Below are 21727 nucleotides of genomic sequence, written 5' to 3' on the forward strand. Positions count from 1 at the left end.
GAAAGGCAAAAAAGGTTTGGGAGAGCATGGCACCATGATGGCTGAAGACACATAAGCCAATGGTGGAAAAAAAGGATAGGGTTGAGGGGTAGGCAGTGCAAAGAGAGCAGAGTCAGAAGGAATGGAGACCCCTGAAGGATTTGAACACAAGGATGGGTCAAAACCTTGTATGCGTCAGGGGGTTGACGAGTGGGGGCAGGGTTTGTGAAGCCGCGGGAGAGGGTATATCTCGGGGAGGGGCATGTTTCACACCTTTGATGGGCCCCTCCAAAGCGTTCAGCTAAGGATGAATTCCCACAACCAGCAGCTCATGCAGGGAAAGCTAGCAGACTGGTTGCTTAGTGTGGGTCTCTGCCATGCCACGGTGGAGAGATAAGGCCTTATGTGGATATTAACTGCCCATTTAAGGGCTTCAATTGTTTCACTGGAAGTCAGCTCACTCGATGTCACCCCCGCTGCTGTAAAATTACAATGAATGCAAGGAGGATGGGCTGGCCCGATTGTCGGCAGGCTGCCATTTTGATTTAACCCCCCTCCCCCCCACCCCCGAGAAAGCTAAGGCTTAATTCCTTCTCTAGAAAGAGAAAGCTAAGGAAGTATCTGATAGAGGTCTTTTGAATTAATGGCAGAATGGCAGAGTTCAGAATCACAGAATCAAAACCACAGAATCACACAGTGCAGAAGAGGCCCTTTGGCCCATCAACTGACATGCAAAAAACCTGACCAACCTACCTAATCCCATGTGCCAGCAATTGGCTCATATCCTTGAATGTTACGATGTGATAAGAGCTCATTAGGTACTTTTTGAAGGATGTAAGGCAACCTGCCTCTACCACTCTCCCAGGCAGTACATTCCAGACTGTCACCACCTTCTGAGTAAAACGATTTTTCCTCAAATCCCCCCTAAACCTCCTGCCCCTCACCTTGAACTTGTGTCCCCTCGAATCTGACCCTTCAACTAAGAGGAACAGCTGCTCCCTATCCACCCTGTCCATGCCCCTCATAATCATTTAAAAATAAATTTAGAGTGCCCAATTCATTTTTTTTCAATTAAGGGGCAATTTAACGTGGCCAATCCTCCACCTAGCCTGCACATCTTTGGGTTGTGGGGGCGAAACCCACGCAAACACAGGGTGAATGTGCAAAATCCACACGGACAATGACCCAGAGCTGGGATCAAACCTGGGACATCGGCGCCGTGAGGTAGCAGTGCTAACCACTGCGCCACCTTGCTGCCCAACTCCTCATAATCTTGTACACCTCCATCAGGTCACCCTCAGTCTCCTCGGCTCCAACAAAAACAACCCAAGCCTATCCTACCTCTCTTCTTAACTTAAATGTTTCATCCCAGGCAACATCCTGGTGAATTGCCACTGCCCCCCCTCCAGCGCAATCACATCCTTCCTATAATGTGGTGACCAGAATTGCGCACAGTACTCCAGCTGCGGCCTCACCAAAGTTCTATACACCTTCAACATGACTTCCCTGCCTTTGTAATCTACACCTCGATAGATAAATGCAAGTGTCCCATACACCATATTAACTTGCCCTTCTGCCTTCAAATATCTATGGATATCTTTGTTCCTCAGAACTTCCGAATGTCAGGCCATTCATTGACTACCTCCTTGTAAAATTATGGGTAAGAAGTAAAGATATTTCTACTTCTGGGGAAGATCAATACTAGGAAACATAAGCATAAGATAGTTACTCATAATTCCAAAAAACAAATCAGGAGAAATATCTTTATCCAGAGAATGATGAGATTGTGGAAATCTCTACCACATGATGTTATTCAGACAAACAGCAGGGATACCATTAAGGAGATCTAGATAATTACATGAGTAAGGAAAGAATAGAAGGGTATGTTTACAGGGTTAGGTAAAAAGAAATGAGAGAAGGCTTTTTGTGTGGAGCATAAACACCAGCATGGACTTGTCGGGCAGAATGGCAAGTTTCTAGACTGTATGTAATGCTTGGTATGTAACAGTGAGCCCTACCTTTTGCAGTGTAGTTCTGTTGGAAAGTAGAGCTGGAAGTCGTCAGAGTTGTGCAACACATAGAGGAAGCAACAACGCTCGTTGCACTTTGCGACACTGGAAAAGAAAGAGACATCACAGCTCATGTTCTACTCTGACATCTTAACACCACTGCCACCTGCGAGAATTGGACCTGGACGAGAGCTGGGACGTTGTGAGGTTGGACTGAGTGGGCACAGGACGAAACATGTCTGCTGTTGGCACCATCGGGGTCCATGATTAGATAACAGTCCTCATTCTACTCACTGCCCACATCTCCCATTGGACTAATCTGACAATCCCCTTCCTCTCTCACTAGGCCCTAAGCCTTTCTTCCTGCTGCTAACTGCGATTGAATGTATTCCTGGAGGTTTCATCACATGACTTTCCCCCACGTTCCAGCCACTAGTCAGCCAACACATCCATTCTTGTGGCTCACTGCCTTCCCACACCAATTGGAAAGCAAAAAGACTCATTACCCAGATGGACGATGCTTGAGTGCCAGCCAAAAATATATTTTTCCTCCCCCCGTTTCAATGTATTTTAATATCTGGGAAAGAGAAATGTTCAAATAAATAATATAAACAACAAAAAAGGAACAATCTTTTTTTAATGTCCCTATGATATTTCCCCAGGAAGTCACATATCAGTGTTCTGGAGAATGACCTCCAATTTCTGGAGACTCCAGACCAATCCTGGCGGGTTGGCAACCCCACATACCCAACCCAATAAATTCTGCTCCCCAGTATATTGAATGTTTGAGGTGGGAGTCCAGCCACTGAGGTAAATGTTAGACACAAGGCTACTGCTAGAATTATAGTTTGCTCCTCCTATACTTATCTCACCCTTGCTGAAATACCTGTTTAATTCCTTCAAAATGCTTGGATCATTTCCAATATTCATCTTGTTTGGTTGAGAATAGATTGTGGCCCTGTTCAGCTCTGGCATGAGCATTGTCAAGAGTACAGGGAAGATTAAAGATTAATCTCCTGGAGAATGCTGTGAGCAACCAACCGCAGGAGAAACATCACCAGGGCAATAAATAAAAAATGGTGCGATGCCTTTTTAATTTTCTCTGAGCACCTTTGTCAATTCGTTACAAACAACATTGGAAATGGGAGAGGGCTGTTTTGACTGGGCGGGAGTGTTCGGGATCATGTGATGTAAACGCCAGGAATTCATCCAAGCAGGGTTGGCAACCTGGAACACAGCAGATTGCAAGGCCCACACAGCCTGGTTGGAGTTTCCAGAAAGTTCTCACTATTGAATTAAACACTGCACTGTTCTCTGAGATTGTCACAATTGCTTGGGCGGGTCTCCCCGCACTTACCTCACACCACGGATGGAAGCTGCACTGAAGGTCCATGAGTGGATTCCACTCTGTCGACAGAACAAACGGCATTAGAGGGCTGCTCAAGCCATGTGGATTAAAGACATTCATCAATCCAACTTCCGTTTTACTGTTGAAATGCCCTACATGGCAACTCCAAGGAATTGGAAACAAGTTAAAAAGTCAAGGGGGTGGGGGTGCATTCCACCCTCGAACCCAAGCACATCCCAATTTCCTGGTTTTGGGATCTTTATTTGTAGCGTCTTTTGGGCGGGAATTGTACACACCTTTGTACAATTCGCAGGGGCATCAAAGTGTCCAGAGAGCCTCTAGGAATGAAGGATATCGATGACTGAGGTTCGAAACCTTCGATGGGTAGGAGATCAGGAGATAACACAGCTAGATAATTCTGAAACCCTCAATAAACATACTGAGTAAAACTCTATCAATCTTAGCTCCCATTGGTCCCAGCAGCTTGGATGGGAGCTCCAGGTACCTTTTGACCTTTGTGTCAAAAAATACAAGCCAGGATCATGGACAATTTAACCCTTTAAGAACCGTCGCACTTCATGACTGACCCATCGTGTAACTCTCATGATTCACCAATATCTTCACACGACATTACCAGAAATGAGTCGTGAGCTCTCGTCGCTGCCTCATTGTGAGTGGAATAATTTCACTGATATTCAGTTACCTTTTCATCAGGTGAGACATGCCACATGCTCACAGCCCTGTCCTTGTCACTGTCGCTCACAGTGAGGTGGCTTGGTTGGAAGACCTTTGTTGGCTCCAGGATGAGGACCTGTTGGTGAAAGTAAGGGTGGAGGTTTTAAACAGCCTGTTGCAGTCTCTCACTCACAAGGACACAGAACAAATTTTTCCATGTTCAGATTTGGAATGTTGTCCAACCTGTGAGAGTCAACTCGGCCCAAATCAGGGAAAACAAAACCTGAAAATGTGCCGGTTCGGTATCACAGTCGGATCTGCTGCAAATGGGGGAACCCAACTCGTGGGGTTATACCAGTGGGTTCAGGCATATGGCAGAAATTCTGTGCATTGTGTAGTGACCCCAGACAGTCCAATCTACAATGTACAGGTCATGGTGCACACACAGTCCCTACACAGCCGGTCATGTGCGCAACATGCCCAGTTCGTACCAGTTCCCAGCTAATAGTATGTTCCCAGGTGGTGTGTGCCCACATGTTAGCATGTGCCCTGATGGTATTGTGTTCCTAACTGGTAGCATATACCCAGCTGGTAGTTTCTATCCAGCTATTAGTATGTTCTCAGATGGTAGGGTGTACCCAGGGGGTAGCATGCCTGCACTATTCTCTCACCAGGAATTTATCCGTGGGTTCTTTGTCCCTGCAGATTGACAGCAAGAAGTCCATCCAGAACTCCACCAACTCTTGTTTGGCCAAAGTCTGCTCGTTGGTCTCTGATTTGAAGCGTTTGTAGAGAAGGTAGGTTTCCATTGCTGATGCCAGGTACCTTGAGGGGAAAGAGATAGACTGAGGACTGGGAGGAGTCAAAACTTAAAAGAGGTTTTTATTAAAACATAAAACTCAGAGAATCTCCATACTAAGCAAGGTGAGAGTTGTTAGTGCTGGTGAATGGAATTCGGGAACCCAGTATTACCATTGTGGAATCCAAACTCGAAGTGCAGAGCAAAGTTTCAGAGTGAGTCAGGTCAACCTCAAATGCTGCCTCCTGCTTGAGTGTGAGGCATTTACACTGCATCATTGAGGCAGGTCATTAACTCTGCTATGCCGTAGTCAGGATTGGTAATTGCACCAAGCTTCTTCCCTAAAAGTGTTACACTGACTCTCCTCCATCTGTTCAGCCATCTTAACCTACAGAGCACCTTGATCCAAGCAGAGCACAGTTCATCAAACTCAGCCAGCGGCTTGCAATGTGCATCCCACCTGCTCAGTCTGGGGGCCTGTCGTATCTCTTCAAATTGGTTCAGGCTTTCACCCGAGGCTCATTCAGCTCGGGGTTCCAGTTGCACTTTACTTTGGTGTAAAGTCAATGGTTAAACTAAGCAGCTTTACTGGGGGAAAAGGAAATCCCTGACGAGATTAAATATGCAATGACAAAGCTGTTTTTCAGTTCTGGCATGCAAGGCGGAGACCCAGGAGTTATAGTCATTTCCAAACATTCACACACACACAAACGCACAGACAAACACCTACACACACACACAAAACACCTACACACACACCTGCACACAAAAACACTTGCATACATACACACATGCTTGAAACATGCTTGCAGACACCCACTCACACAAACATTTACACGCACCTAAACACACACAAACACCTACAAACACACACACACCTATACAAACAATTACATGCACACTTACACACACAACTACATATATAAACAAACACCTGCACCTACCTATACACACCTACAGACACAAACACTTACATACAAACCTACAAACCTGGACACATACACACACACAAAAACATCTACACACACATCTACACACGACCGCACATGCACACGCAAATTTACACACACGGACACCTACACACACAACAAACAAAACACCTGCACACTTACAAGCATTTACACAGGCACGCCGACACACGCACACCTACACACACACACACACACAAACACACAAGCAACTGCACACACACCTAGACACAAATGCCTATGTACATACAGTAAGAAGTCTTACAACACCAGGTTAAAGTCCAACAGGTTTGTTTCAAACACGAGCTTTCGGAGCACGGCTCCTTCTTCATATGTACATACATACATGCCTACTCACACACACACACACATATACACACCTGCACATTACTGTACAAACACAAACATCTACACTCACAAACCTACAAACTTGCACACACACATAGATTATCATAGAACTTACAGTGCAGAAGGAGGCCATTCGGCCCATCGAGTCTGCACCGGCTCTTGGAAAGAGCACCCTACCCAAGGTCAACACCTCCACCCTATCCCCATAACCCAGTAACCCCACCCAACACTAAGGGCAATTTTGGTCACTAAGGGCAATTTATCATGGCCAATCCACCTAACCTGCACATCTTTGGACTGTGGGAGGAAACCGGAGCACCCGGAGGAAACCCACGCACACACGGGAAGGATGTGCAGACTCCGCACAGACAGTGACCCAAGTCGGAATCGAACCTGGGACCCTGGAGCTGTGAAGCAATTGTGCTATCCACAATGCTACCATGCTGCCCTATACACCTACACACCTGGGCACACCTACACACTTACACATACACACCTGCACTCACAACTATGCACACAAACACATCTAGACACATACACCTACACAGTCCTATACACACACATCTAGACACCTGCACATACCCACACACACACCTGTAAATATCTACAGACACACAAAATCATGCGCACCTAGACACTTGCACACATCTAAACACACCTAGCCAACTGCACACACCCACACACGCACCTACACACCAATAAACACCAACACATACACACCTGCACACTAACACCTATACACACTACACATACGCACCTACACACATTTACCTGCACACATCTACACACCTAACTCACACCTGTATGCACACATCCATAAACACTTACACAACATACACATCTACACACACACCTAAACACACATCTACATACACCAATACACACATTTGCACACACCCACATTGACACTGACACATACACCTACAAACACCTGCACACACACACACCTACACAAAAACACCCACACACACCTGCACACAAAACCACTTACATACACTCCTAAAAAAACACAACTACGCATACACACTTACACACACTCACCTGCACACCTAACTCACACCTGTATACATACACCCATAAACCCCCGCACAACATACACACCTTCACACACATCTACACACACCTAAACACCTGCACACATCTACAAACACCAATGCACACATTTGCATCCACCCACATAAACACTGACACATACACACCCACAAACACCTACACACACACCTACACATAAAAACACCTACACGCACACACCTGCACATAAAAACACTTACATACACACACATACACAAACATGCTTGCACATGCCTACACACACAAACATTTACACACACCTAAAAACATATAAACACCTACAAATGCACAAATACAAATCCTACACACACCTACACACACACAGACACCTACACAGATACAATTACACACACACCTACACAAATGAACAAACACCTGTACACATCTATACACACACAAAGAGACCTACAGTCACAAACACTTACACACAAACCTACACATCTGGACACATACTCACACACAAAAGCATCTACACACACATCTACACACCTGCACACATGTCCACACACACACACACGACCACACACTCACACACTTACAAACGTATATACATGGACACATACACACAAAACACCTGCACACACAAACACCTACACACTTACAAACCCTGACACAGACACACCTATACACATACACAAACACCTGCACATACACACCTAGACACAAATACCTATATACATACCTACTCGCGCGCACACACAAACACCTACACACACCTGCATGTTACTGTTCACACACCTACACACACACAGATCTACAAACTTGCGCACACACGGACACATACACCTAAACACATGGGCACATCTAAACACATGCACAAACACCTGAAAACACACACCTACACATGCACAGCTACACACCTGCGAGCACACACAACTTTACACACAACCACTCCTAGACACCTGAACATACCTACACCTACACACACCTACAGAACGACACACACACATCTAGACATCTGCACATTTCCACACACACCTGCAAATATCTACACACACACAAGAACGTGCACACCTAGACACCTGCGCACATCTAAACACACCTAGACAACTGCATACAACTACACACACACAGCTGCACACCAATAAATACCAACACATACACACCTACACACTAAGACCTATACACACATACACACCTACATACATGCGCACACACACTAACAGCAGTACACACACGAGTACACAGCTGCACAAACACACATACAGCTGCACACACACACACACAGCTACACACACACCGACAGACATCTAATCATAGACACACCTATCCATACCTACACCTACAAGTACACACAATTAAGTACAGGGCTTGCAAACTCACCTTTGCCTCAAGCCTCCTCAGGCACCTTTGTTTACTTGATATGGGGAATGCTGTCCTGGCCATAGTTGCTGATCCAGTGAAGTGCTGAGGAGGTGCTATTCTGCCGAGAATACCATTTTTAAGAGTTTTTCTTTTCATTATTTCATGCGGGCGTCACTGGCAAGGCCTGCATTTGTTGCCTGTCCCTAATTACCCCTTAACTAAGTGGTTTTCATGTCCATTTCAGAGGGCAGTCAAAAGTCAACCTCATTGCTGCGGGTCTGGATTCACAAGTCGTCCAGACTGGGTAAGGACGACAGATTTCCTTCCCTAAAGGACATTAGTGAACCAGATTGTTTCATGGTCATCATTACTGAGACTAGCTTTTCCATTCCATGCTTTTGACTTGAATTTAAATTCCACTGGCATTTGAACATTTGGCCCTGGGGTATTAGATTGGGTGTAGGTATTACTAATCCAGTGATATTACCATCATGCTGCCATGGATGGTACAGGGGCACAATGGTTAGAATGGCTGCTTCATAGCGCCCAGGGACCCAGGTTCAATTCCGGCTTTGGGTGACTGTCTGTGTGGAGTCTGCACGTTCTCCCTGTGTCTGTGTGGGTTTCCTTCGGGTGCTCCGGTTTCCTCCCACAGTCCAATGGCATACATGGCAGGTTGGGTGAATTGGCCATGCTAAATTGCCCCTTCATGTCCAAAGGTTAGGTGGGGTTTCGACAATAGGGTGGGGGAGTGGGCTTAGGTCAGGTGCTCTTTCAGAGGGTCAGTGCAGGCTCGAATGGGCCAAATGGCCTCCTTCGGCACTGTAGGGATTCTATGAAACCAAGGCCAGTTTGTCTCTTAGGTGATCATAAACAATCCCTCCGCACTGTTTTGAAGAAGAGATGACGAGTTCTCTCTGGTGTTGGGACGAGTGACGAAGTGACACAGTGAGAAAGAGCTGAAGCAACATGAATAAAGTTGGTTGGTGGGAAATTGAAAATCACACCATTTTCAGATGGATATTAAGCACTGTCAGGTTTCTCTTACTTCCTTGTTAATATGATTAGTGCATGCTAAAAGAAAAACCTTCAAAAATATTCCCCCAAGAGGCAGGGGTCTCGATGAACCAGTGTTTATTTCGCCTGGGATGTCGATGGCTCTGTGACAGTGAAACCGTGAGTCAAATAATAATGGACGAGGCTGGGCAACTCGCCACCACCCCTGCCCCATCAAACCCCTCTCCACTCCCACCACCTCTCCCATCTCACCCCACCCCAAAGTCATGGTGAGTGTGAACCCCGTTCCCATCTCCCTTTGAAGAACTTTTTTAAACCATTGAGCTGCCTGCTTCTCCCCGGCTGTCTGCGCCAAACATTTTACAACATGGGCAGCATATTATCAGGGCAATTTGTTTTATAACAATTTACAACAATATTGACAATGGGTATCTGGACTCGAAACCTTAGCTCTTTTCTCTCCCTCCAGATGCTGCCAGACCTGCTGAGATTTTCCAGCATTTTCTCTTTGGGTACTAATTGACCCTTGATCACTTATTTGAATACGGCAGGTGGGCTACCTACTTTGGCGCTCGCCTGGCACCTGTATAATGGGGGTGAGCTCGTGGGTGGGTGATAAAGTCCTGGGGTGGGCATGAGCCCTATTTTATGTGCCCCCCTGGCCCAAAGAACACACAGTAACATACAGCCCTGTCTCTCTGAAATACAAGGTGGGATTGCTGCAATCCTTTCCGATCCAAACACTGACTTCCGACTTACCAGACAGGTGCATTCAGCCGGTACAGCTTTTCCGAAGCCTGAATGATCTTCGTTTGATCGTTGAACAAGATGCTGGCACCGAAGAAAAAACCCACGTCCCAGTAGAACTGCATCTTCTCCAGACTTCCCTTCCGTCCCAGTATGCTGCTCAGTTTCATACCTGCACAAATCCCCACCCCACAACAAAAGACAGTCCCATTAGGGCAGGCATTGTAAAACTCGGGGCGCGACCCGTGGGTGAGTCGCGGGTGGGTCACGGGCGGATGTCGGATGCGTCCGTCGCGGCGCTCCTGATCACGCAAATCTGCGCGCAACAGCTGCAGCAGTCAGCTGTTAATAACACCGGCTGCAAGCGGCCTTCAAAATGGCCGTGAACATGTAAAAGAAATGCAGCCACACTGCGCATGTGCGCCAGATCATCGGCACTATCATCAAAACTGTGCACATGCACGCCGATGATCGGGCACGCATGCGCAGTGTGGCCGCTTTTTTTTTAAACAGTCGCAGCTTTTTGTTTTACAAGTTTGGGGGGGTTTTATTAATTTTATTCATTTATTTTATTTTTATTTTTTTCATTTATTTTATTCATTGTATTTTGATTTTTTTTACAAGTTCGGGGGGGGGGTTCAATTGATAAACTTTTACAGGAAAAAAATGCAGAACTTTGGACAGATGGAGACTCCATACTTTCCGACACCGGAAGGCTTCACCTTCATCCAACAGGTTCCATTGGAGGAGCGTGTACGAGGGCCAAAGGGACCCAAAACCATTTCCTCCATTTTTGTCAGCAGCAAACAAGGTAAGAGAAAATGGTGGGTTGTGCAGGTCAGCTGGCTTAGGCCGGCCAGCGTGGGCCGCGAAGGTCAGCTGGTGTGGGTCGCGAAGTCGGCCGGGTTGGGTCCCGAAGGTCGGCCGGCGTGGGTCGCGAAGGTTGGCCGGTTGGTAAAAATGAGTGCCCGGAAAAAAAGTTTGAAAAACACTGCATTTGGGCACAAGTCCCAGGAAGCCATATGACCATAAGACTTAGGAGCAGAATTAGGCCATTCAGCCCATCGAGTCTACTCCACCATTCAATCATGCCTGATATGTTTCTCATCCCCATGCACCTGCCGTCTCCCCATAACCCCTGATTTGGCCCCCACTGCCTTCTGCGGCAAAGAGTCCCACAGATTCATCACCCTCTGGCTGAAGAAATTGCTCCTCATCTCTGTTTTAAAGGATCGTCACTTCAGTCTGAGATGGTGTCCTCTGGTTCTAGTTTCTCCTGCTAGTGGAAACATCCTCTCCACTCTCCATCCGCTATCCAGGCCTCTCAGAATTCTGTAAGTTTTAATGAGATTCCCCCCATATCTTTCCAAACTCCACCGAGTACAGACCCAGAATCCTCAACAGCTCCTCATTAACACATCCTTCATTCCGGGGATCATTATTGTAAACCTCCTCTGGGCCCTCTCCATAGGAGAGGCACATCCTTCCTTAGTTACAGGGCCAAAACTGCTCACAATACTCCAAATAGGATCTGACTGGACCCTTATAGAGCCTCAACAGTACATCCCTGCTCTTGTATTCTAGTCCTCTTGACATGAATGCTAACATCGCATTTGCCTTCCTTTTGTTTTTTAAATTTCGAGTGCCCAATTCATTTTTTCAAATTAAGGGGCAATTTAGCGTGGCCAATCCACCTAGCCAGCACATCTTCGGGTTGTGGGGGCGAAACCCACGCAAACACGGGGAGAATGTGCAAACTCCACACAGACAGCGGCCGGGATCGAACCTGGGACCTCGGCGCCATGAGGCAACAGGGCTAACCCACTGCGCCACCGTGCTGCCCTGCATTTGCCTTTCTAACTGACAACTGTACCTGCATGTTAACCTTAAGAGAATGAACTAGGACACTAAGTCCCATTGTGCTTCTGATTACCGAAGCCGTTTCCCATTTAGAAAATAGTCTATGAGTCAGCATGTTGGCTGGTATGGAGAGCAATAGCTGTGAAGAGAGGTTGGAGAAACTTGGTTTGTTCTCACTGGAATGATGGAGGTGGAGGGGCGACCTGATAGAAGCCTGCAAGATTATGAGGAGCATGGACAGTGTGGTGAGTCTGAAGTTTTTTCCCAGGGTGGAAGAGTCAATTGCTAGGGAGCATAGGTTTAAGATGCAAAGGGCAAGGTTCAAAGGAGATGTACAAGGCACGTTTTTACACAGAGGGTGGTGGGAGCCTGGAACTCGCTGCTGGGGGAGGTAGTGGAAGCAGATACGATAGTGACATTCAAGGGGCATCTTGACAAATACATGAATAGGATGGAAATAGAGGGATATGGTCTCCAGAAGGGTCGGGGTTTTTCGTTCAGAAGGGCAGCATGGTCGGTGCAGGCTTGGAAGGGCTCCAACCGTCTCACCAACAGCATGAACAAGACATTGACATCCCTATTCAGCAAAGAGATGGGCCCATAAGATCCACATTCCATCGGGTCCTTCCCCTTCTTTGGGATCAGCGTGATGCTTGTGCCAGCGTAACCGGTAACCTCCCCCCACCGCTCCACCACTTCATTAAGCATACTGAGAAGATGGGGAGCCAACTCTGCCGCAAATTGCTTAGAAAACTCAGCCGGAAAGCCATCCGGCCCCGGTGCCTTTCCAGACTGCATCGTACCAACGCACTTCATTACCTCCTGCAACTCCAGTGGCTCCTCCAATGCCTGCCACTTCTCCTTTAACTCCGGGAATTCCAACCCATTCAGGAACTGATCCACACCTGCATCGTCCCTTCCAGGCTCGGACCTAAACAGCCTTCGATAGAAGACCTCAAACACCTAATTAATTCTCTCCGTTTCCGACACCCCTGCCGCCCTTACCTGCACAATTTCCCATGATGCTTCATGTTGTTGCAACTGGTGGGCAAGCAGATGACTCGCCTTCTCCCCATACTCATATAGCACCCCTTGTGCCCGCCGTAGCTGCCCCACCACCTTCCCTATTGTCAACCGATCAAACTGCCCCTGCAGCTTCTTTCTTCCCACCTAGTTGGGGCCCCAGAATACCGTCTATCCCATCCAGAAACCTTTGCCTCCCTCTCTCTCAGTCCTATCTCTGTAGGCCTTAAACAAAAAGATTTCACTTGAAACCACTCCCTTCAGAGCCCCCCATAATATGGCCGCTGAGATCGTCCTATTTTGATTGAGCTCCACATACCTCTTGATCAACTCTGCCACCTTACCACAGAACTCCTTATCCACCGGCAACAGCGCCAAATCCAACCTCCACCCTGGTCTCTGCGCCCACCATGAACCATGCCTAATATCCAAGAGATGCTGCGCGTGGTCCAAGATCATGATCCCAGCATATTCCGGCCCCACCACCCCCAACAACACCGCCTTGCCCACAATTAAAAAGCCAATAAGGAAATACGCCCAATGAACATTAGAGAAGAAGGAGTAGTCCCTCTCCCCCGGGTGTCTAAACCGCCATGGTCCACCATCCCCACCTGATCCATGAATGCTCCCAGCTTCCTCGCCACTCCCGACCTCCCCCTTGACTTGGAACTTGATCTATCCATCCTAGGCTCTATTGCACAATTAAAATCCCCGCCCATAATTCGTTAGAGTCCAGGTCCGGAATTGTTCCTAACAGCATCCTCACAAACTCAACATCATCCCAGTTGGGTACATAACATTCACCAACGCCACCAGTGCTCCCGCTAACATCCTATTCACTATCACAAACCTACCTCCCTCACTGCCACCAACACCATTTTCGTGCCGAACTAGATCGCAACCCCCCCTCGACTTTGAGTCAAACCACGAGTGGAACGTTTGCCCCACCCGCCCCTTCCTCAACCACATCTCATCCTTCACTCGTAAGTGTGTCTCCGGCATGAAAATCACCTCTGCCCTTAAACGTTTTAGATGGGCAAACACCCGGGACAGTTTGACTGGCCCATTCGACCCACAGGCATTCCATATCACAAATCTACCCGGAGGCCTCTGCCTCCCCCTCTCCTAAAACCCGCCATCATCCCCCAACTCGGACTCCTGCCAGCACCCCTTCCCCTCCCTAGACCAGGCCCACCCTGTCATAATATACACACAAGTATATGATGGTGCATAGACAGACACTGACTGACACACTGAAAGACCAATCAACACACAGAACACAGCAACCAATCACCAGACAGGACACGGCCACTATAAAGCCAGAGGGCACTAGTTTACCCGCTCTCTCGGGATGCAGCCTCTGAGACAGCCAGAGCCCGTGATCAGTAACATGAACATCTACCATGTGCCAGCAGTACAGTCTGGTCAGGTTAGCCTCAGGTCTCCAGTCAACCTAACATAGTGTCAACCCACAGTGCAAGTATGTTTAACAGCTCATAGTTCAATAAAATAGAGTTGTACTTCTACAAGTGTTGGTATCCTGTCTCTCTCACTGCTCTGGTAAACGCAGTCCTCGTAGACCCAGCTTACCCAACACATCACACCCAAGATGGCCGCCCCCTCCGTCCTCACCGAAATCCGTCCATTATACTAACAGCGTCGCGCTCCCTCACTCCTCAACCCTCACCGGCTTCACCCACCCCCCACCCCCTTTCCACCCTTTCCCTCCCACCGCCCCATGCTGGCTAACCACCACAGCCCCCACTTCCACTTCACTTCCGTTCACTAGCATTGCTCGCTCGTGTGGTGACTCTCAGCTGGAGGTCCAAACAAAGTGCCCCACCTACCCTTTCCTACTCACCCATCCCGCCCTCTTCTACGTACTCCACCGTCTCCGCTCCTCTCCCCACCCACCAGCCCCTCCCATGTGTCCCAAACCTGTAACCATGAAAAAGAAGAAAACACACCAAAGCAGCCTCCATACAGTACGTTCTCAATTACCCCAAGAACCCACGCAAACATGAGCATAGCCAATCAGAAACTATACCAAGGGTACAGAAACTACAAAAAGGTACAAAAAAGTTTAACAGTATACACATGGCACCAAGCGGCTCGGATGGCACAGTGGCTTCTGCCAGTTACAAAGGGTACAGCAAACATATAACATACATTTCCTCAAATGAGCGAGAGAACATATGGTCACTCTAGTCAGGCACCGCCATCTCCACCTCTTGGATCGTCGCTCCTTGCACCTCCAAGTGCTTCTCCACTCAATCCAAGGTCCCGCAGTGCAACTACCTCTTCAGTCAACTTCGACCAGTCCCCCGACATCTCCTTCTGTTGCTGCTAAAATTCTTCCTTGATGAAACTCATCAACTGCTCCACTGGCAGCTTCGCCATTTTCCCAGCTTCTGCTGCGCCATAAGTCCCCTCCAACTCTTGGGCCAAGGCTCTCACCGTCTTTAACCGGGTCTGGCACTCCATAGACACCCCGGTCCAGGAGAGAACTGATCACCCTCCACTCTCCTCGCAACTTTGCACCAAATTCGCCGGAAAATCGGGTAAAAAGATCCAAAACCAATGCTTCCAGGCAGGAGCCACCTTGTGTGCAATGGATTACACCATGGCCAGCACCGGAAGCCTGGCAGCCATTGTTCATGTATAATTGGTTCAGCGGCTTGTGGTGAGGAGGAGATCCAACGAACGACCAGCTGTCAGGTTTCTGGCTGATTCCCACCATACCAACAGCAGCTTCATGAAAATGACATCTCGTGCCTGACATCATCGGGCTGCATCTGTTATATCTTGAGGAAGTCTCGAACAATAAATGTGAGCCCTGGTTTTGGGCTGGCCATAGGTGCAAGTTTCTTGGCCCAATTCAATCCCAGCATAACTTTATGCAACTTTCCTTAAGCAGCCTCAGCCAGTTCGGTCTTTCCTGAGCTATAGGGTGGGGTTCTCCAGCCTCCCAGCCACGTGTTTCTCGGTGACGAGGCCGGCGCACCAATCGCTGGAGGCGGGATTCGATGCTCGTGCCGCTGTCAATGGGATTTCCCACAGAAACCACCGCATGGCGACGGTAAAAATATGGGCTGGAGTGCACTACCGGCTGGATCAGGGAATCCTGCCACCAGCGAACGGCCATAGAATTCCAGCTATAAACTCTCAGTTAACGGGCGGCAAGGTGGCACAATGGTTAGCACTGATGCCTCAAAGGGCCAGTGACACGGGTTCGATTCCAACCTCGGGTGACTGTGTGGAGTTTGCACTTTCTCCCCCTGTCTGCGTAGGTTTCCTCCGGGTGCTCTGGTGTCCTCCCACAGTGCAAGTTAGGTGAATTGGCTCAGCTAAATTGCCCCTTAGTGTCCGAAGGGTGGGTGGAGATACAGGGCTAGAGCAGCGATTGGGCCGAGGTGCTCTTTTGAAGGTCGGCAGAGACTTGATGGGCCGATTGGCCTCCTTCTGCACTGTTCGGATTCTATGATTCTATGATGATTAACATACAAGCATATGAATTAGGAGTAGGCCGTTTGGCCCCTTGAGTCTGTTCTACCATTCAATGTGGTCATAGCTGATGTGATCGTGGCCTCGACTCCACATTCCTGCCTGCACCACCCCCCCCCCCCCCCGCAATAACATCTGACTCACTTGTTCGTCAAAAATCTATAAACATCAGACTTAAAAATACCCCAAAACCCTGCCTCCACCAGTCTCTAGGGAAGAGAGTTCCAAATACTCTCAACTGAGGGAAAAGGTTTCTCCTCATCTCCATCTTAAATGGGAAACCCCTTATTCCTAAACTGAAAATGTTCTGATATCATTCTTGAAAACATTGTCTGCTCCTTTTACTAAGGTCCCAATACCCATAAGAATATGCCAGTTAACCTTGGGAAATGACTGGCAATGGCCCAAACTGGTTTTGTTCTTAAAATAGAACTCCAGTTTGGACCATGACTAGTCATTTCCCTTTCCCTGGTTTATCCTTTCTGTCATCCAGAGACATGTTAAAACAGAACAAACAAGTGTGGAACGGTGCTTCAATCAGATAAAGAAGCGCGGGTTTAAATTGATGAAAAGGGAACTCATTTCTGGAGATGTTGCTTCACTCGAGAAATGAATGCTTCAGATGCACATGTAGATAAACTAATGGAACAGAAACGTTCTGGGTGATGTAATTTGGAATGTGCAAACAATTCTTTGTGAATAGATGAGCTCAAATGGGCTATGCAACCTTTTCACATCATATTTATCTTGGGATCAAGTAACATTTACCACATGGGTACAAACTGTCTCCAGCTAAATTTTATTTTGCACTGTGTAAATACTCTATTAACTCGTCCCAGTTCCCATAACATCTTAACAGCAGTGTAACACATGCAAACACTTGAAATGCTGCAAAATCCATGAGAATACAATTGTGCAAGATTTCTGTGGCTGAATCAATGCCAATAAGATTTTGGATATTAAAACTTATTTTATGAAGAGACATGATGGATTAACTGCAGTTTAATACAAATGGACCTTGTGCGCTTGGGCCTACAAATGATACCAGTAAAGTATTGTGTGACATCTGTATGCAGACTGCGGGTCCTGAATTTAAATATTGAAGAAAAACATTCTTGGAGTGGGGTTCTGCTGGCAAGGCATTTATTGTCCATCCCAAGTTGCCAAACTGGTTGCTAAAACTCTGTGGATGCAATTTTGATTTCAATGGAAATAGAGAGTAATAGAAATCGGTAATCTCTCTTTTATATCTGTTGCAGGGATAATGTTAGAAGCCATTGTTAAAAAAGTTATAGCAGGACACTTGGATAAGCTCAAGGCAACCAGGCAGAGCCAACATGGCTTTGTGAAATGGAAAACACAACCTTTTGTGAAAGGTTGGACCAACCTATTGGAGTTCTTTGAGAAAGTAACATGTGCTGTGGATAAAGGGGAACTGGTGGATGTACTGTACTTAGATTTCCAGAAAGCATTTGCTAAAGTGCAACATCAAAGGTCATTGCACAAAATAAAAGTTCATGGTGTAGAGGGTAACATACTGGCATGCTTAGAAGATTGGCTAGCTGACAGGGAACAGAGATTGGGCATAAATGGGTGTTTATCAGTCTGGCAAACGTAATGAGTGGTTTTCTAAGGGGATCGGTGCCGGGACTTTAATTGTTTACAATTTATATAAATGACTTGGATGAAGGGACTGAAGTGATGATTGCCAAATTTGCTGATGACACGAAGATAGATAGGAAAGTAAGTTGTGAAGAGGGACATAAGGAGGATACAAAAATATATAGATAGGTTAAGTGAGTAGGCAAATATCTGGCAAATGGGATATAATGTGGGAAAATGTGAAATTGTCCATTTACCTTACCTTGACCTTATTGTCACGAGTAGGCTTCAATGAAGTTACTGTGAAAAACCCCTCGTCGCCACATTCTGGTGCCTGTTTGGGGAGGCTGGTATGGGAATTGAACCGTGCTGCTGGCCTGCCTTGGTCTGCTTTAAAAGCCAGTGATTTAGCCCAGTGTGCTAAACCAGCCTCTTTAACTAGGCTTCAAATGAAGTTACTGTGAATGGTGAGAGATTGGAGAGCTCTGGGATGCAGAGGGAACTGAGTGTCTTGCAAAAGCTTTGTGTGCAGGTGCAGCAAATGATTAGGAAATTAGCTTTCCTAATTATTAATATACAGTTTATCCCCCACAGTGAGAGACAGTTCTGGGATTAGAAGTTACCCGGCTGGAAAAAGTAAAAGGAAGCAATCTCTTTGGAAGCTGGGAGCTGTAACTCTGTGGAGAGTGTGACGCATGATAAATAACAAGGTGTCATTTATTCTGATAGTATGATTGGCCTACAAGTAAAATGATGTTTGTCAATTTTTTTTAGTCAGTTGATGCAATAAAAGTTTTCTTAAAACATGAAATTTCAAATTGTCATCCTTTCACATGATAACTGGAAGTTTGAACTTCTCTATTAAAAACTTTGATACCTACCAAGCTGATAACAAGCATTATTTACAGTTAAACTCAATAGATACCATACTACTTTGGGGTGAAATTGCCAGATAGATCTAGAATATAAAGGCAAATTGAACCTGTGGCTCAAAATCTAAAACACAATCACAAAATGCTGGAAATACAGGGGTCATATAGTCATACAGCACAGAAAAGAGCTTTGGCCCACTGCATCTGCACCAGTCAAAAACAACCACCTAACCATTCTAATCCCATTTTCCAACACTTGGTCCATCGCCATGTATGCCCTGGGATCGCAAGTGCACATCTAAAAACTTCTTAAATGTTATGAGGGTCTCTGCCCCCTCAGTCACCTCCGCTCCAAGGAAAACAATCCAACTGTATCCAATCTCTCTTCATAACTAAAACTCTCCAGGCACCATCCTGGTAAATCTCCACTGCACCCTTTCCAGCGCTATCACATCCCTCCTATAATGTGGATTCCAGAACTGCACACAATGCTCTAGCTGTGGTCAAACCAACATTTGTACAGCTCCAGGATAACCTCCCTGCTCTTAAACTCTATGCCTCGGTTAATAAAGGCAAGTGTACCATATGCCTTCTTAACCACTGTATCCACCTACTCTACTACCTTAAGAAACCTGTGTACATGCACAGCAAGGTCCCTCTGATCCTCAGTGCTTCCCAGGGTTCTGGCAGTTGGCATGTATTCCCTTGCTGTGTTTGTCCTGCCCAAGTGCATCACCTCATACTTATCCGGATTGAATTCCATTTGCCACTGATCAGCCCATCTTACCAGCCCACCTATAACCTCCAGTAATCGAAGGCTATTCACCTCACAATTTACCACCCCAACAATTCTCGTATCATCCACAAACTTATTGATCAACCCTCCTACATTCATGTCTAAATCATTTATATAAACCATAAACAGCAAGGGCCCCAACACCGATCCCTGTTGGACACAGGCTTCCAGACCAAAAACACTGTGGAGCACTGTGTTTGGCCAGGCTTTGCCAATACCCATCCTGATATTGATTCAAACAGCATTGTAGAAACAACCTTTGTTTTTATGCTGAAATATATTTTAAAAACAAGATCCGCATCTACTTCTGAGTAAGACTCATTAGAATGAGTTTAAAGCACCATTGGCAGTCATGCATTATTAACCTATACTGTTGGATGGAGATGATTCAATCAGTAAATGTTACCTATTTTTCGAAGTTCTGGAGAGGTGTCAAACAGATGGCCTGCTGCCATGAGGAACACAGCGACATTAATTCCTGAGTGGAGTGTGGGCTCATGCTCAAAGGCCATCCCATACCTGCAGAGAAAGAGAATAGCAAAGTAATATAGCTGAGACGCATGTGATCAATTAATGATGGCTACTGATCTGACCTGGTCTGTGTTAATGGAATATCTGTGTAGGGGAGGCAGACGACATGTAACTTGACAGTCAGTGATCAATGCAACTGGACAGTCAGTGATCAATGCATCTGGATAGTCAGTGATCAATGCAACTGGACAGTTAGTGATCAATGCAACGGGACAGTCAGTGATCAATGCAACTGTACAGTCAGTGATCAATGCAACTGGACAGTCAGTGATCCATGCAACTGGATAGTCAGTGATCAATGCAACTGGACAGTCAGTGATCCATGCAACTGGATAGTCAGTGATCAATGCAACTGGACAGTCAGTGATCAATGCAACTGGATAGTCAGTGATCAATGCAATTGGATAGTCAGTGATCAATGCAACTGGACAGTCAGTGATCAATGCAACTGGACAGTCAGTGATCAATGCAACTGGATAGTCAGTGATCAATGCAATTGGATAGTCAGTGATCAATGCAACTGGACAGTTAGTGATCAATGCAACTGGACAGTCAGTGATCAATGCAACTGGACAGTCAGTGATCAATGCAACGGGACAGTCAGTGATCAATGCAATTGGACAGTCAGTGATCAATGCAACTGGATAGTCAGTGATCAATGCAACTGGACAGTCAGTGATCAATGCAACTGGATAGTCAGTGATCAATGCAACTGGACAGTCAGTGATCAATGCAACTGGACAGTCAGTGATCAATGCAATTGGACAGTCAGTGATCAATGCAATTGGACAGTCAGTGATCAATGCAATTGGACAGTCAGTACTCAGTGTAATGGGACAATCAGTGTTCACTGTTGCTGGATAGTATCACTGGACAGTCAGTGCTCAGTGTAACTGGACAGTCAGTGCTCAGTGTAACTGGACAGTCAGTGCTCAGTGTAACTGGACAGTCAGTGCTCAGTGTAACTGGACAGTCAGTGCTCGGTGTAACTGGACAGTCAGTGCTCGGTGTTACTGGACAGTCAGTGCTCGGTGTAACTGGACAGTCAGCGCTCGGTGTAACTGGACAGTCAGTGCTCGGTGTAAACTGTGGCCGGTTCTCCAAACTGTGAACCGAACCCGGGTCCCTGGTGCTGTGAGGCCACAGTGCTAACCACTGTGCAACCAAGCCGCCCTCTAGAGTATTATGTCCAGTTTTAGTCTCCTTATTTGAGGTCGGATGTGGCTGCATTACAGTCAGTTCAGAGGAGGTTCACCAGATTGCTCCCGGGGAT

At 46.7% G+C, this 21727-nt stretch overlaps 1 protein-coding gene across 2 annotated transcripts in view; it reads right to left on the minus strand.

Annotated features, from left to right (window-relative positions):
- Window positions 1-21727, minus strand: part of LOC119968829 (mitogen-activated protein kinase kinase kinase 5-like) — a 213496-nt gene that overhangs the window by 79735 nt on the left and 112034 nt on the right. For both annotated transcript variants that reach the window (XM_038801683.1, XM_038801675.1), the window contains 6 exons: window positions 20330-20442; window positions 10279-10438; window positions 4683-4836; window positions 4040-4147; window positions 3346-3395; window positions 1998-2093 (listed from right to left, as the gene is read on the minus strand). In XM_038801683.1, coding sequence (XP_038657611.1) covers window positions 1998-2093; window positions 3346-3395; window positions 4040-4147; window positions 4683-4836; window positions 10279-10438; window positions 20330-20442 — 681 coding nt within the window. The remainder of the gene's footprint in view (window positions 1-1997; window positions 2094-3345; window positions 3396-4039; window positions 4148-4682; window positions 4837-10278; window positions 10439-20329; window positions 20443-21727) is intronic.

Source organism: Scyliorhinus canicula, chromosome 1 (assembly GCF_902713615.1).
Source record: "Scyliorhinus canicula chromosome 1, sScyCan1.1, whole genome shotgun sequence".
Classification (NCBI taxonomy): domain Eukaryota; kingdom Metazoa; phylum Chordata; class Chondrichthyes; order Carcharhiniformes; family Scyliorhinidae; genus Scyliorhinus; species Scyliorhinus canicula.